The sequence below is a fragment of the Myotis myotis genome, unplaced genomic scaffold, assembly GCF_014108235.1.
Source record: "Myotis myotis isolate mMyoMyo1 unplaced genomic scaffold, mMyoMyo1.p scaffold_m19_p_13, whole genome shotgun sequence".
Lineage (NCBI taxonomy): Eukaryota > Metazoa > Chordata > Mammalia > Chiroptera > Vespertilionidae > Myotis > Myotis myotis.
In genome coordinates, this window is record NW_023416317.1 from 53488269 (window position 1) to 53504735 (window position 16467).

At 49.7% G+C, this 16467-nt stretch overlaps 1 protein-coding gene across 2 annotated transcripts in view; it reads right to left on the reverse strand.

Annotated features, from left to right (window-relative positions):
* Positions 1-16467, reverse strand: part of LOC118668394 (contactin-3-like) — a 120480-nt gene that overhangs the window by 60045 nt on the left and 43968 nt on the right. For both annotated transcript variants that reach the window (XM_036333330.1, XM_036333329.1), the window contains exon 4: positions 7894-8069. In XM_036333330.1, the coding sequence (XP_036189223.1) occupies positions 7894-8069 (176 nt within the window). The remainder of the gene's footprint in view (positions 1-7893; positions 8070-16467) is intronic.

Sequence of the window (16467 nt, forward strand, 5' to 3'; positions counted from 1 at the left end):
TGCTCGATCCCCATTGTGGGGCGTGCAGGAGGCAGCCAATCCATGATTCTCTCTCATCATTGATGTTTCTATCTCTCTCTCCCTCTCCCTTCATCTCTAAAATCAATAAAAATACTTTTTTTAAAAAAAAACCATGCAGGCTCCTGCCCCCTACCTCCCAGGCGTGTCTGATGCACCAGCTCTGAGGTGGGGCCCGGAAGGTGCTTCTGTAGGAAGTTCCCAGGTGAAGCGGATGCTGCAGGTCTAGGAACCAGACTTGGAGTCTCTGGTTTATGCTGTGGACTATCTCACAGCCATGTGTGTGTGTGTGTGTGTGTGTGTGTATATGTATGTGTGTGTGCATATGTATGTGTGTGTGCATGTGTATGTGTGTGTGTGCGTGTGTGTGGAGGGGGAGGGGAAATCAGAACCACAGGTTCCGACAGGAAAGAACCTGCAGTGTGTGGATGGGAATCCTCAGGTGCTGGACCGGCTGGCGTCCCTGCTTTTCGGGGCCGGCACCTAAAACACCGCAGGAGGCGCAGCGGGGCTGGCTGCCTGGGCACCTGGGACGTGGGGCGGGAAGGAGGCCCACCGTTCACTGTGCACAGGGCACTTTTTAAAAAATACGTTTTTATTGATTTCAGAGAGGAAGGGAGAGGGGGGGAGAGAGAGAGAAAAACATCCATGATGAGAGAGAATCATGGATGGGCTGCCTCCTGCACGCCCCACACGGGGGACGGAGCCCGCAGCCTGGGCATGTGCCCTGACCGGGAATCGAAACATGACCTCCTGGCCCATAGGTCGACGCTCAATCACTGAACCACGCGAGCCAGCCACAGAGCATTTTTTAAATGAAGTTCTAACTGTTGAAAAGAAAGCAAGGTGAGACGATTCCACTTTAATTACTTGACTCACAAAACCAGCGTGGTGTTCCCTGCCCGGGGCATCTACCCAAAGGCTCTGCAATGTGGGACCCGCAGAGCCGAAGCCAGCTGTGCCCACAGCGTCCTGGCAACACGGCGGGGTTCTCTTGCCGAGGGAGACAGATGTGAAAATGGTGTATTGGTTGGGAGCTGAGGCGCTTTGTCCGGACACCAGACCATCACGGCGGCAGGGAGCCGAGGGGCGGGGGGAGGACAGCCGCTCACTGGCCACAGTGCCCCGCTGGGCGAGCGCCTGACACTCCCAGCCCCCGAGGCGGGCGGTAAACTGTCTAACACAGCCGGGTTGTTTGGCGTCTCTTCAACCCGCACGCCAATACCTGGCAGGAAGTCTCGCTGGAGCAAATTCGCATTTTTGATGAGAAAACACAAACTTTCTCTATTTCCTTGTTGTGACTTGGCTCCAGCGTTTCTGGCAGATGAACACGTGGTGTTCATTTCCTCCGGCTGAGAGTTTAAAATGCTGCATTCATGCTGAAATAGCAAGTCACTAAGAGGACACACTCAGAGGAAAATGAATCCCATTTCCACAAACTTTATATTTAAAGCGAATAAAATAATTCTGAAGACCAACAAACACCACGCTTATGAAACTTCTTCCACAGATAGGCTACACTCTGCTAATGGTGGAGCTTACTTTAATATTTATTGTAATGTTTACTTTACTATTTAATACTAAAACAGCATATTTAATACAGTTCTGAGGCAAGAGAAAAATGGCAGTCGCTGATGGATAATTTCACTATTAAAACCTGATGTTTTACGGAAACCTATGATAAATAAGACTCCATAATTGACTTCGGTGGGAAAACACAAGGAAGTCACCATTTGGTGTAAGGGTGAGAACTGTTAAAAGGGGTTTTGATTGCTCGCAAAAGCTTCATGTACTCAAAGGGGTAACGGTTTTCGGAAAAAAAAGGCCCACTCAGACCGACTTGAGGGTCAGGTGCCGCCGGTGGCATCACCTCTGATGTGCAGTTACCTGGCCCCGGTCTGCGGTCACACTTTCCCCTCAACTCCATGCCTAAGGCCAGTCACCTCCGCGCTCTGAGACTCAGTGTTTCTCGTCGGTGAAACAGGAATAACAGGACGATACCATGTACCTCAACCGGGTTAAACGCGGCATCTTCCTAGAAACCGCCCCACCCAAACCCGCCATTCCGCTGTAAACATTCCTTGTGGTCTAGGGGTCGGGGGGTGTTCTCGACCATCCCTTCCACCCTTTTACAAGAATGAAGCCGAAGACAAAACGTTTACCTTGGTTCCTTACGAGTGTGCCATATGCACACTCGCTATTAAAAACGAGGCATCCTTCGCATTGAGCGTTTGTAAGGGCCGTCTGATAGAACACAGCCTCATTAAACTTCTAGTGCCGTGACTTGTTTCAGGACATGTTCTGCCTGGCTCAGAAGGATAGATAATACATGACACACAACTGAGGAGACTCTGAGCAATTAACACAGTTTAAGCAGGGAAAAACCTCTCTGATAGAGTCAGGCACCGTTAGAAAGTCCTACTTACTTATATTCAGGTCATAAACTTCGTTCTGACTCTCTAACTATTTTTAAGAAAAGAGACACTTGGTTGGATAAATAATTCTGCGTCCAGAAAGTGCATGTGTTTTTTCATTCCGCAGGTGGAACGCAGCCACACCCGATCCCAACATCCAAACAGGGATCCCTACGGGTTCCCACAGCGGCTCCGTGGGTAAGAGGCAGCGCCTCACCCCCCTGCCGGGCACAGGGAGGGTCCTGCTATCCGGCGGCTCCCCACAGCTCCTCTGTGCAGGCTGTCCAGCTCACTCTGGGTCGGCCATATACCTTCGCCTCTTCATCAAGACAATCTGAACGCAAAAACAGGCATCAACGAGTAGGGAAAACAGGTGTAAGTGAACGTGTCCCAGACACAGCGGGACGAAAGGTCCCCCGTGCTGAATCCATCTAAAAATAATTCTGTAGAGACAGGGAGGGAGGGAGCAGCTGCTAATGTGGTGAGCTCCAGGGACACAGCACTCTGCTGGGGTGACACATTCCTTCTCCTTTTCTTTTTTTTAAAAATATATTTTTATTGATTTCAGAGAGGAAGGGAGAGAGGGAGAGAAGGAGAGAGGGAGGGAGAGAGAAAGATCAATGATGAGAGAGAATCATTGATTGGCTGCCTCCTGCACGCCCCCTACTGAGGATGGAGCCCGCAACCCAGGCATGTGCCCTGACCAGGAATCGATCCGTGACCTCCTGGTTCATAGGTGGACACTCAACCACTCTACCTTCTCCATTTCTAATCGGCAGCAGAAATTCCAACGTGTCAGAGCCATCGGTGAGGCCAGGAGCTCACGCTTCCTGCGTGCCCGGGGCTCATGGGGCAGGCAGTTGGCAGACTCTGTCTGTCTGAGGCCGCCCCACCCCACCATCTGCTTTAGTCCGGCCTCGGAGCTACGAATGGTTTCTCCATTTATAGCTGAAAACCATCAAAAGAAGAATCCTGCTTTCATGACACGGGAAAATTACCCAAAACAAAACGGCCAGTGCCCACAGATACAGTTTTATGGAGCACGGCCACGCCCACTCGTCTCCACGTTGTCCACGGCCGCTCGCCTGCCACTAGGGAGAGCGAGTCCCGGAGGCAGAGGCCATGTGGCCTGGGGAGGAGCCAGACGCATGAGCTGGCGGGCTGCGCGACCCCATTTCCAGGACCTTCCGGAAAGGCCCAGCGAGGGGCACGGAGAGGAGGTCAGTGGTCCCCAAGGGTAAGGAACAGGGACATTGGACCCCAAAGGGGCAGCTGCAGACATTTCTGATCTGTGCCCTAGCTGCCCCCGTGAACCCCCACAGACCCGTGTACCAAATGGTGTGCCCGTAACGGGTGCAATGAAGGGGAAAACGGGCCTGGCTGGTTCCACACCCACAGCCGTGCAGACCCGGCAGGGCCCGGCTCTCCCTCTCTCTCTCCAGATCTATTTGCCTCTGGCTGCAGAGTCCAGTCTCCACCGAGGACCTTTCATTCCGACAGCTGACCGTGTGCCGATAAGGACACCACCATCTGCCTCGTGTGCACATCAGCCCAAGTCTCTCTCGGTGTTACCGAGTGCTTGCTCCTCACCATCCGCACGGACTCGACTCCTCGGGGTGCCTCCTCCTCGCCTGGGCCTGTGTCAGGGTCTTGTAGCGAGTTTCCTTCATGGGGCTCACTCTCTTTTTCTCCACGGAGCCCCTGCCACCCCCATACCCTCCCAGACCCAGAGGGCCTCCCTGTCATTCTCACTCTTTCGTCTGCCTCACCTCCAATCTGTGTCCCAGTCTGGGACATCTATCCCTGAGCACCTCCTCCCTCCCTTCCCTCTTCATTTCCCAGCCCCGTCATCAGCACATTCCATCTCACGGCCCGGACACTCATGCAAGTGCCATCTCACTCTGCTGCTCTGCGTGTCCACCCCCCCTGCTTGTCCACCCCGGCGGCTTCCACTGGCCTCACATCTCAGCGAGGCGTGTGAGGTCTCGGTCATTTCCCAGCCGCGTCTCCCTCCACAAATCTTCGCAAATCTGGGCTCCTACCACCCAACTTCTCTCAGGCCTTGAATGTCCTGTGCCTCCTGCTTTCCCACCTTAGCACATGCTGTTCCCAGGGCTGAAATGCCCTTCATGTAGCAGGGAGAGAGGGAGGGAAATAGAGGAGGGAGGGAGAGAAAGAAAGAGAAAGAGGGAGAGAGAAAGGGAGAGGGAGTGGGAGGAAATGAGGGAGGGTGGGGAGAGCAGGACAGTCACAGAGCGGAGGGAGGCCGGGAGTGGGCTGGAGGGAGATGAGCCGCTTTGTGAGTCTTACTGGGAATTCCTGCGGAGGGCGTCCGGGCTTCATCAGACAAGAGGATTTTGATTGCTGACACCATCAAAACATGGTGTTAGGAAAAGCGTGATGACAATATTAACAACAACCACAGTCACAGTCAGGAAAGACAGATGATAATGAAGCTCTCGGGTGCACTAACAGACATGCTTATTTTGAGGGGAAAACCCAGAATATGCTAATTCCACGTCTAATCATCAATGCCTATCCCACGGGGAGCCTGAGGTCCCGGTCAGTGGGCTGTCGTGGAGGAAAAGTCATTTAAAGGTCACGGGTTGAGAGGGACTTTTCATGAATAAGTTGTGTATTGGATAACCTGGAGCTGAAGATAGATTTTTTTAGGAAACCTCTTCAGCCTATGCAATTAAAATTAATTTAATAATCTGAAAGGTAGCTATTCTAAAACTTTTGAAGCTGATAATCAAGAAGTCATAATCAAGCCCTGGCCGGTACGACTCAGGTGGTTGAGCATCGACCTATGAACCAGGAGGTCACAGTTTGATTCCCCGTCAGGGCACAGGCCCGGGTTGCAGGCTTGATCCCCAGTAGGGGATGTGCAGAAGGCAGCCAACCAATATTTTTTGCTCTCACATCGATGTTTCTCTGGCTCTCGCCCTTCCTCTCTCTAAAAATCAATAAAAATATTTTTAAAAAGGATTCATATTCAAAATGCGAGGAATAAAGAAGTGTGACGGAAACGACCTATCTGCTGACTTTCGGCTGTCATCTGTCAGTGTTGCTGAGCAGAAAGCCAGGAGCTGAGGGGGCGAGGGACAGCCGGCACAGCGTGCAGGTACAAACACGAACACAGACTAGTGTTTGCCGCAGGAAATTTCTATCGGGTACTTTAACAAATCAAATAACTTAAGTGATGATATATTCTATTTCATAAAACACTGTCCTTTGAGATTTTGAAATTAATGTCCTGAGGTATAATTTACACCAGGCAGAATTTTTTTTCAAAAAAGATGTACTACGCCCTGGAGTAGCATATTCTTTGCTTTATCCTGGAAGGACTAGGGCAGACAATTCACAGAAGAAAAAAATAAAACAAGGGATGCTTTAGCACGTCTCTTGCAAATCCAATCATCCTAAAGCCGACAAACAAGAGGCCTCTCCATCAAACGCAGAATTAGGGGAAGATGTGCAGTGAATGATGTGCTTCTAAGAGCCATTTTTATTTTTTGAGAACACGACGGCAAGTCGAGCAAAAATAAGAGGGAGGGCGAAGAGAGGGAGAAATCATCTCACGGAAGAGATCATGACTGTGAAAATCACAGGATTTCAGGAATGATTTTAAAGACATTTTCCAACATTTGCAAAATAGAATCCTAGGGGCATAATGGATGCGCATTAAAGCCAGGGCTCAATTAAAGAGGTGCTCCCGTGGAAGGAGAAATTGCAGGGTATTTTTAGCGAGCTCCCTATAGTGAGAGAACACAGCGGCCTAAGAATGATGGCACCTGGTCCCCTGTGGACCCCCCCCCCCCCCCCCCACATGCTGCTGCCGCCTCTGAACTGAGGGCTGAGGGCAGTCCCAGCCACGCACCGGCCTCTGGTTTATCTTTAACCACCGCCCGGAGCTGCCCACCTCCCGGGCGAGGTTTCGCTCACGGGGACGCCGCAGGGTTCTGCTGCAAAGACACCACTTTCAGGCGTCAGGAGAAGGGTTGCAACACTATCCCCAAAGGGCAGCAATGAAGAAACAGGCCCACAGGGACCGGACATGGGGAGTCAAACACAACAACAGGCAGAGGACATCCAAGCAAGAACTTTCCGGGGCTTCCAGGAGACACCACGGGTCTATCCGGAAAGCCTCCCGTCTACTCCCAGGACATCGCCAGGGAACAGAGGAAGGCCTGGCGGAGCTATCTCAATCAAGCGTTAAAAAAAATACCCTGTGAACTTGTCCTCCGAACCGACTCACACGCCCCTGCTCTCCACAGAGCCCTGTCGGCACATGATCTCTGTATAGACTGGGGACCTGAGATCCAATTTAGTTTTGTGGGTTTTTTTAAAAATATATTTTTATTGATTCAGAGAAGGAGAGAGAGGGAGAGAGAGACAGAAACATCACTGATGAGAGAGAATCAGCGATCGGCTGCCTCCTGCACACCCCCTACTGGGGATGAAGCCCGCAACCCGGGCAAGTGCCCTTGACCAGGAATCGAACCGTGACCTCCTGGTTCACAGGTTGATGCTCAACCTCTGAGCCACGCCAGTCGGGTGACACAAGGCGTCTTTAAACAGAAACCCCGTACGGCAAGGCTGCTGAGACTGTCCCGGCCTGCTGGCTGCTTGTCCCCCGGCGTGAGGCTGGGGAGGGAGCAGCGATGCTCCAGAGCATGGCCACTGAGACCTGAAAACCAACGGCACCGGGAGGCCACATCGGCCGGTGAGATAACACACACGGGTGTCTGTACACTGGCTGACTTAGCCTCACCCACTCCTCTTCCCGTAGAGGAGAGGTGAGGTTCATCGCCACAGCGAGCAGGTATGAGGAAGCACCACTAAGCATGCGCCTGCGGCACAGCCCAGAGCGGGGACCGCCAGAGGGAGCAGCGAGTGAGGATGGGTCTCGGGGACCACACCTCACTGCCCTTTGCCCACAGTGAAGACCCCTGCCCTGCAGCCCGGGGCCTGCTCCCAACGCAGGTCTCTGCCCTGCCAGGCGTCCTGTACAAACACACAACCAATGCACAGGAAGGGGGACCAGCGAGAAGAAACACAAAGTGGACGGTGTTCGAAGGTCGTATGGGGAAGATTAAGACTAAATCCGGTCGCCCGGCCAGTGTGGCTCAGTGGTTGAGTGTCGAACTATGAACCAAGAGGTCACAGTTCGATTCCCGGTGGGGGCACTTTCCTACGTTGTGGGTTCGATCCCCGGTGAGGGGGCGTGCAGGAGGCAACTGATCGCTGATTCTCTCTCATCACTGATGTTTCTCTCTCTCTCCCTCTCTCTTCTTCTCTGAAATCAATAAAAATATATTTAAAAAGCCTCCATTTATATTGAATCAATCCACTTACTACACGAATGAAACCATGTGCTGTTCCCGAACCTCCTGGACCGCACCCATGCGGCTACGTGCTGTTAGATTTTGGGCCTGCAGGTGTGCGGGCCGGAACTTACAGGCAAACTGTAGCTTTGCTTCTCTGCTGACGATGGTTCCGAGCGGATTCGTAGCGAAACACTGATAACTCCCTGAGTCCCGATCCCTGTGGGGGTTAATGACCACCAGGTCTCCTCCGTTCAGCTCGTAACGAGACTCCACGACCAGGTTAATATCACTTCCATTCAACTGCCATCTGGAGAAAAGACAAGGATTTTTCCCTCTTAGGCTACGTATATAGCCTAAGAGAATATTGAACATATACATTAAATCAGCATTATAAAGCCCATGCAAACACCATCTCTCCTCTAGACCACAGGTAACACAGGTATGGTTGCACTGATTCATAACTGCGACTCATACATGCCCGAGGTCTTCAGCAGCAACCAAAGGCTGACGAACACAGAAGCCAGGGCAACACAGCATCTGAAGTCAGAGACTCTTTGGGATTTCCTGAAAAGTGAGAACGACTCGGCGTGCTCACCAGGGAAATCAGGCTCGGCCTGCACCGGCCAAGAGAGGTAGAACGTCGAGGTAATTGCCTCGCACGCGGCAGGCGATCTCACGCTGGCCAGGAGCGGGGAAGGGCACATTTCTGTGATTTATCCAGACCGACTGGGCACATTTAATCCACTAATTGGGTAAGTGCTCAGCTATCCATTTCCATCTGTCTGGGTAAATACCCGTCCCCAAGGCGTGCGCTGTTCTGCTAAGCCATCACGGTGCTATTTGCTGAAGAGTACACGGCGGTAAAAATCCCCAAATGTCACCGCGGGGCTCGGACCAGAACAGGCACGGACCCCAGAGCCATATTTACCAACAGGAAGCCAGAGGGAAAAAAGGGAAGAGAAAGAAGCTGGCTGTTAAACAAGGTTTTGCAACAGGAACACTAGGAGTTTTAAACCATGAGTACACCTGACACGTCAAGGTAGATGTCACCTTCAGTTTTTAAAAAATATATATTTTTATTGATTTCAGAGAAGAAGGGAGATGGAGAGAGAGAGAGAAAAATATCACTGATGAGAGAGAATGAGTGATCAGCTGCCTCCTGCACGCCCCCTACTGGGGACCTAACCCATAACCTGGGCATGTGCCCTGACTGGGAATGGAGCCATGAACTTCACGGTTCATAGGTCTATGCTCAACCACTGAGCCACATCGGCTGGGCTATTTCATTTTTCCATCACTATTTATCTCCTCTATGCCCTCTTCCACCTCCACCCAGCTCAATACTCCCCCACAATCACCACACTGCTGTCCAGGTCCATGAATTCTCTTTGGTTTTTCTTTTTGCTCAATTCCTCCACCCCCATCACAGCTGTCAGCCTGCTCTCTAGGAGTCTGTTTTGCTTGGTAGTTCAGTTTATTCCTCAGATTCCACATACTAGTATGTGTGAAATCGTGATGCTCGTCTTTCTCGACTGGCTTTTCTCACTTAGCCTCATGCTCTCCAGGTCCATCCATGCTATTGCAAAGGGTAAAACGTCCTTCCTTTTTACAGCAGAGTGGTACTCCGCTGTGTCAATGCGCTCCATGTTTGCTGCAACATCATTTACAACAGCCAAGATTCGGAAGCAGCTAATTGCCCATCAGTAGATGAGTGGATAAAAAATAGTTCACCTTTAACAACTCACCCATGTCCCACCATCCCCAGAACACATCCACTGTGTAGACTGAGCCGTCCATGTTCCCGAAGACTTGATTCTAGCAGTAAAGCCACACGACCGCCTATTCTATAAATGCTAGCACATTAAAACAAGTATTTCCATGATGATGTTCTCTTTATGGTAATTTTGAGGAAATGGGTGGCATAATGCTCTTTTCCTACATGAGGATTTCAATAAACCAGCTCAGTGAGTGGGCAACTGTCCCTTGTGTATTAATTGGCCAGAACGGAAGTGATACCCATTTTAATTCTAGCTGGAACCCTTTAATCATGTCATGGACCATCTAAATTTGTCTCATTAATATATAGAACATTTGCCCTAGCCGGTTTGACTCAGTGGCTAGAGCGTCGGCCTGACGACTGAAGGGTCCCAGGTTTGATTCCGGTCAAGGGCACGTACCTTGCTTGTGGGCACATCCCCAGTGGGGGGTGTGCAGGAGGCAGCTGATTGATGTTTCTCTCTCAGTGATGTTTCTAACTCTCTGTCCCTCTCCCTTCCTCTCTGTAAAAAATCAATAAAATATGTTTAAAAATATATAGAACATTTAACCTGGACATGTTATGAACCGTAAAAACATACAAAAAGATGAAATGCGAACTTTATCCCAAGTGGATGTGCAGAGGTTAAATGGAATATCATACAACTGCGAAAACGTGAGAACTTTCATAAACATGAAAAAGCCTCACAAACTACTAGTATGGTTAATAAAAATCAAATTAAAATATGCAGTTCGATACTGTTTATATAAAATTTTAAAACACATCAAGTCTTATTAGGACTGTTCTAAAGATATTTTTAATGTACGAAAATGATACACCTCAACCTACGTTATTTTAAAGCTCTCATGGAGAGAAAGTAGAATGTATTTAAGGGCGAATGCTGGGAAATTTAGCGTTTTTGGTTTTATTTCTTAAACTGAGCTCTGGATATAAAAAGGTTCATCATTATTCTTGCTTATATGTCTACATCATATTCTATATTTGAAATAGTGTGCAATGAAACTTGAATGATGGAGACTACAGGAAATGAATAAATTCATAAGTTTAGTCCCTAGTGCTCAAAAAATTTATCATTTGCTCCCTTTTAAAATCAAGAATTTCTTGAGTTCTCTTTCTTTATTCACATACAAGTCTCCTAGGTCTAAAGCAACATTTCTCCTGAGAGACCAAATTAAACGTAAGAGAGAAAATCCAGGCCCCAACTCTTTTCTTTTGAACTTAAAAAGAACAAAATCACAAAAAAGGTAAAGGAAGAGCTGCAACCTCGTTTGCAGAAGAATCTGCTATATTCTTCTCCGTTTATAATAGAGTAACTCTCCCATGATCCTTCCCAGGGCAAGTCCATATTTGCATGAACATTTTGGGTCATTTTCTTCTATTTTAGCTTTAATTCTGTCCTTATTGTTTGGAAGTCAAACCATAAACATGTACTAACCCTCTCATCTTCTTCCTCCCCAAATCCTAGAACTACAGAAACTCAAAAGAGGAAATGAAACAAAGGAAAACTGTCCATCTACATTCTGTCCAAATACTCTGTATGCTTGATGCGCAGTGGTGGTCTGAGGAACAGCATCACCACCATCATCATCATCACTGCCATCATCCTCAGCATTACCATCACCACCACCACCACTACCACCACCATCACTGCCATCATCCTCAGCATTACCAGCACCACCACCACCACTACCACCACCATCACTGCCATCATCCTCAGCATTACCATCACCACTACCACCACCACCACCACCATCACTGCCATCATCCTCAGCATTACCATCACCACTACCACCACCACCACCACCACCATCACTGCCATCATCCTCAGCATTACCATCACCACTACCACCACCACCACCACCACCATCACTGCCATCATCCTCAGCATTACCATCACCACTACCACCACTACCACCACCATCACTGCCATCATCCTCAGCATTACCATCACCACCACCACCACCACCACCACCATCACTGCCATCATCCTCAGCATTACCATCACCACCACTACCACCATCACTGCCAGCATCCTCAGCATTACCATCACCATCACCACCACCACCACCACCATCACTGCCATCATCCTCAGCATTACCATCACCACCACCACCACCACCACCACCACCACCATCACTGCCATCATCCTCAGCATTACCATCACCACACCTACCACCACACTGCCAGCATCCTCAGCATTACCATCACCATCACCCACCACACCGCTGCCATCAGCATTACCATCACCATCACCATCACCACCACCACCACCGCTGCCATCATCCTCAGCATTACCATCACCACCACCACCACCATCACTGCCATCACCCTCAGCATTACCATCACCATCACCACCACCACCACTGCCATCATCCTCAGCATTACCATCACCACCACCACCACCATCACTGCCATCATCCTCAGCATTACCATCACCACCACCACCACCACCATCACTGCCATCATCCTCAGCATTACCATCATCACTACCACCACCATCAGTATCACCATCATCAGCACTGTCACCATCACCACCATCATCATCATCATCATCATCATCATCATCACTACCATCACCACCATCATCACCATTGCTACCACCATCACCACCATCACCATCAGCATCTGGGCGCCTGTTGGACATGCAGAATCTCGGGCTCTATCTTACATCTCCTGAGTCAGAGTTGGCATTCTAAGGAAAACTGAAGGGGTTTACTGTTAAGCACACTCAGGTTGGAGAAGTTCTGGTCCACCTTATACCCAAGAAGCAACCATGGGCAGCCTCTGGGAGACACAGCAGGTAAGGGCTCCTGCTTTTGATTTGGCCTCGTTCATGTTCAACAACTGTAATTACAAAGCCCTCCTTGCTCCCTCCCACCCCTTCTTGAGAAAAACACCGAGTTCCTGTATGTTAGGCAATTCTCTAGTTTCTGAGGATGTGGTGAGGTGGGTCCCTGCCTTCATGAAGCATCATGTTGGTGGATTTCCTCCTGTTTCCTTCCTTGACCTCTGTTAGGCCCCAGGCCCCGGCCACTCCTGCCAGGTAACAGCCTAATGAACCCAAAGGGGATCCAGAACCAAACGCTCCCTGCAGCTGTGTGACCACGCACAAATCACTCACCTTCCCTAGACCTAAGTTTTTAGCATAGGGTTGCTCTATAACTTCATTTATGTAGATAATGGATGCAAAGCTCGTAGCTCAAGGAGCCACTCAGCCAATGGGGTGGAGCCCTCACAGGCTGCCAGCGATCTTTCCACCTCATTTTTCTTTCTCTCCCCCCGTCCCCCCAAACATTTGTTGGTTATATTTTCCCTCCTTCACTCAGCGCTTCTGGACCCTCCTCCCAGGTGCATAACTGTGTCTGCATGTATGGACTGTCTGACGTGCACCTGCCTGAGAAGCCAGCGGAACTGGAACAAGAATCATGGTGGCTTCACCTTCGAAGAGTAGATCTGCGGGGACATCACAAGGGGGTGGGCTGAAACGTAACCTGTGAGTGGTGTGCAGTGGGAAAATGGCTCTGAGCTCCACTCAGGAAAGATGTAGCTGATTTCACAGTTTTGAATGGAGTCTTCTCATGACAAAGGGTACCTGTGTTTTTGTTCCCTACAAAGTTCGGCTTGCATGGGGAGAAGAAAGAGATTTTAGCTCTCAAGTTAGAATGTTTGTGGCAAGCCCTGGCCCATGTGGCTAAGAGCTTGGAGCATCAGAGCATGAACCTGAAGGTTGCAGGTTCAATTCCCAGTCAAGGGCATGCACCTGGGTTGCAGGTTCCATCCCTGACCCTGGTTGGGGTGCATGCAGAAGGCAAGTGATCAATGTGTCTCTCTCACATTGATGTTTCTTTCTCTCTCTTTCTCTCCTTCTCTCTCTCTCTCTCTCTCTCTCTCTCTCTCTCTCTTCCTCTCCCTTCCACTCTGTAAAAAAAACAATGGGAAAAGAAATAGAATGTTTGTGGCCAGACTCAGCATTTGCAAGCTGCATTCCTGTGTCTAGCTGTTCAATGATAAAGACACAGTGGCTATGTGGAAAATCCTATATAATAAACGACTAATATGCAAATTGTCCCCTTGGGAGTTTGACCGAACAGGAGTTCGACTGCTTGTTATGATGTGTGCTGACCACCAGGGGGTGGCATGCAACAAAGGCAGGCCCCGGCCGGCAGCTGGGAGAAAGAAGGCCCTGATCGGCCCTGACCGCCGGCCAGGCCTAGGGACCCTACCCTAGCACGAATTTTGTGCCCTGGGCCTCTAGTTGTAAGATAAATAAGAATTGGGAGAAGCACTTCTTCCTTCCTCTGCACTAGCTGGAGAGAGTTAGGGGCCGTGGAGTATGTGGGTGAAAACTTTATCTCAGTAATTGTCTCCGATCTAAAAGCCATCACCCTGAAGTTCTGACGAAGAACCAAAATGGACAAGTTTGCTCTGTTTGCATAAGTATTTCTTTCTTCCGTCAGCTCGGTCTTCCTCCTGCGGGCACAGTCCCTATGTCATTTCACTACAGAAAAGGCAGCAATGGCTCCTTTAAGTGTGCTCCCGCCGCAGCAGAGGACGAGGCGTTTTTTTAGCAGGCCCTCCGGAGCGCGGGAGCACTGGGAGGCCTCGGGAATGCTCATTTCGCCTCCACAAAGCCGCACAATTATTCCCCACCTTCCCACACGAGTCCTCGTTAATGGAACCCATCCCCAGGTGACATAAAATATCTTATTAAATATTGATTGTTTTTCCTCTTGCTGAACGTATGCGAATTCAAAAGGGCTGTCTTTATTTAAGCTCTGAAATATGGAAGAAATCGCTGGGCCTGCGATTTACCCTGAGAAAACAGTTTTCATTCCCTAATGCAAAATAGTCCCATTTCAGTCTGATCTGTAAATGGTTCTGATATTTTCATCTGTGTGGGAAAAAACCCAAGGCTTACACTCACACTCCTTCTTTCAGAGTCTATGCCCCAAAAATGTACACATTAGACTAATTTTTTTTGCAGGAAATTGTCCTCCATCTGTTCAGAGTTGATGAACTCAAACGCACAGGAGTAAAGGTGACAGGTGAGTGGCACATTCCGGTCACAAATCTGGAAGCTTTTAGAGACGATGCCTTTTAGTTTTGCACATTCACAATCTTTGTAAAAGTCACGGAGTCTAAGTTCTGAAGCTCATGAGGAACTCTACAGTCTTGAATGAATTCTTTCTGAAATGTGGACATTGTTTAAAACTTCACAGGTAGAACATTCATTCCATTCCGAAAGGCTGAAGGCAGGGATGGCGCAAAGCGGGCCGCCCCATGGCTGCTAGGGGGCCACACCCCGGCATTCCCGTCGGGGGGACATTTACTTCTGCTCTGGACACAGAGGGGACCTGGTGACGTCAGCTCCGTGGGAAGGTCACAGGTAAGGAGCAAATCTGCATCTTCCTTCGTCGTAACCCTCCTGAGTGATCTCCTCCCTGGCCATCAGCCTTCGGTGTTCAGACCCTCATTCTACATGAACTGGGATTTTCTGTGGAACCCACAAGGGAGACATGGCTCCTGGTTCATCCTTCGCAAACCCACTGCTCCTCCGTCAGCGCACTCCTGGGCCCCGAACCACCGAGTGGAGGTTGTGTGTGTGTGTGTGTGTGTGTGTGTGTGAGTTTCTGGGCTGATAGCCTGGGGCAGGGGGTAGGGCGGAGGAAGGTAGGGGTGCTGGAGGGAGACGTCTACTTTCGCTGCTGCCCCCAGTGAGGCAGCAGGGATTTGACTGATCCACTTCTAAATCTCAGCTATATCGTCTATACCACCGGATGCTCCAGTACCGACCACACTGGCCCGGGGCTGGGCAGGTGGAGTGAGTGAGGAAGTGGGGAGCCCACCCACAGGAGGGTGGCGTCTGTGGGGAATTTTCACCCAAACAACTCGGGGATAGTTTACGTAAAACATCATTCATGCCCTTGAGCCAACAGGTTTAGAAACTTGAATGTAAAGCATAAGGTGTCTGCCCAGCTGGCGTGGCTCAGTGGTGGAGCATTGACCTATGAACCTATGAACCAGGAGGTCAAGGTTCCATTCCCCATCAGGGCACATGCTGGGGTTTCAGGCTTGATCCCCAGTAGGGGGTGTGCAGGAGGCAGCCGATCAATGATTCTCTCTCATGGTTGATGTTTCTATCTCCCTCTCCCTTCCTCTGTGAAATCAATAAAAATATATTTAAAAAATAAATTGAAATAAAAGCATAAGGTGCCTGACGTAGGAGACATTTCAACTGGTAGACCTTGCTCCTAAATGATGACAAGCATACACCGTTGTGTCGCGGAGATCAAGTAGGACATCACTGGCTGAGGGTGTGAGTCGCCGCCTTCCAAACACAAATGCATGTCTTCATGAGCTAAACCATACGAAAGCCTGACTTCTCAGGGTGGGAAGCTGCTTTAAAAGCATAGAGGCTCCCCTAAAGGGCAGCTGCTTGAGTCATCTCTGATTCCTGCCAAAGCCATGAGCGGGGGCTGTTCACAGGTGCATCCTGAGGGAGTGCCTCAATCCCACCCTCCAACCTGGCCCTAACCAGCCCCACTGAGCTGCCCGACGCTGGCCATCACATCTCCGAGATGAGGAGTTAATGCACAATCATCTTCATTTACTTCACTGGTCACTATTGATTTACCACGCTAGTTATCATCACATAGGGCACCTCTTACACAAAACCACCCAGGGACAAAACAACAATAAATGGCGATAGACCTTGTTGCCAGTGTAACTGAAAGGCACCAAGTCCCAAATCCCCTGTTCCGCTAGAACCTGAGGACAAGGTTAGGGAAGGTCACATTTTTTTTTTTTTTTTTTTTTGCTTATTCCTCACCCGAGGATATTTTTCCATTGATTTTTAGGGAGTGTAGAAGAGAGAGGGAAAGACAGAGAGAAACACATTGGTTGCCTCCTGCACACGCCCTGACCAGGG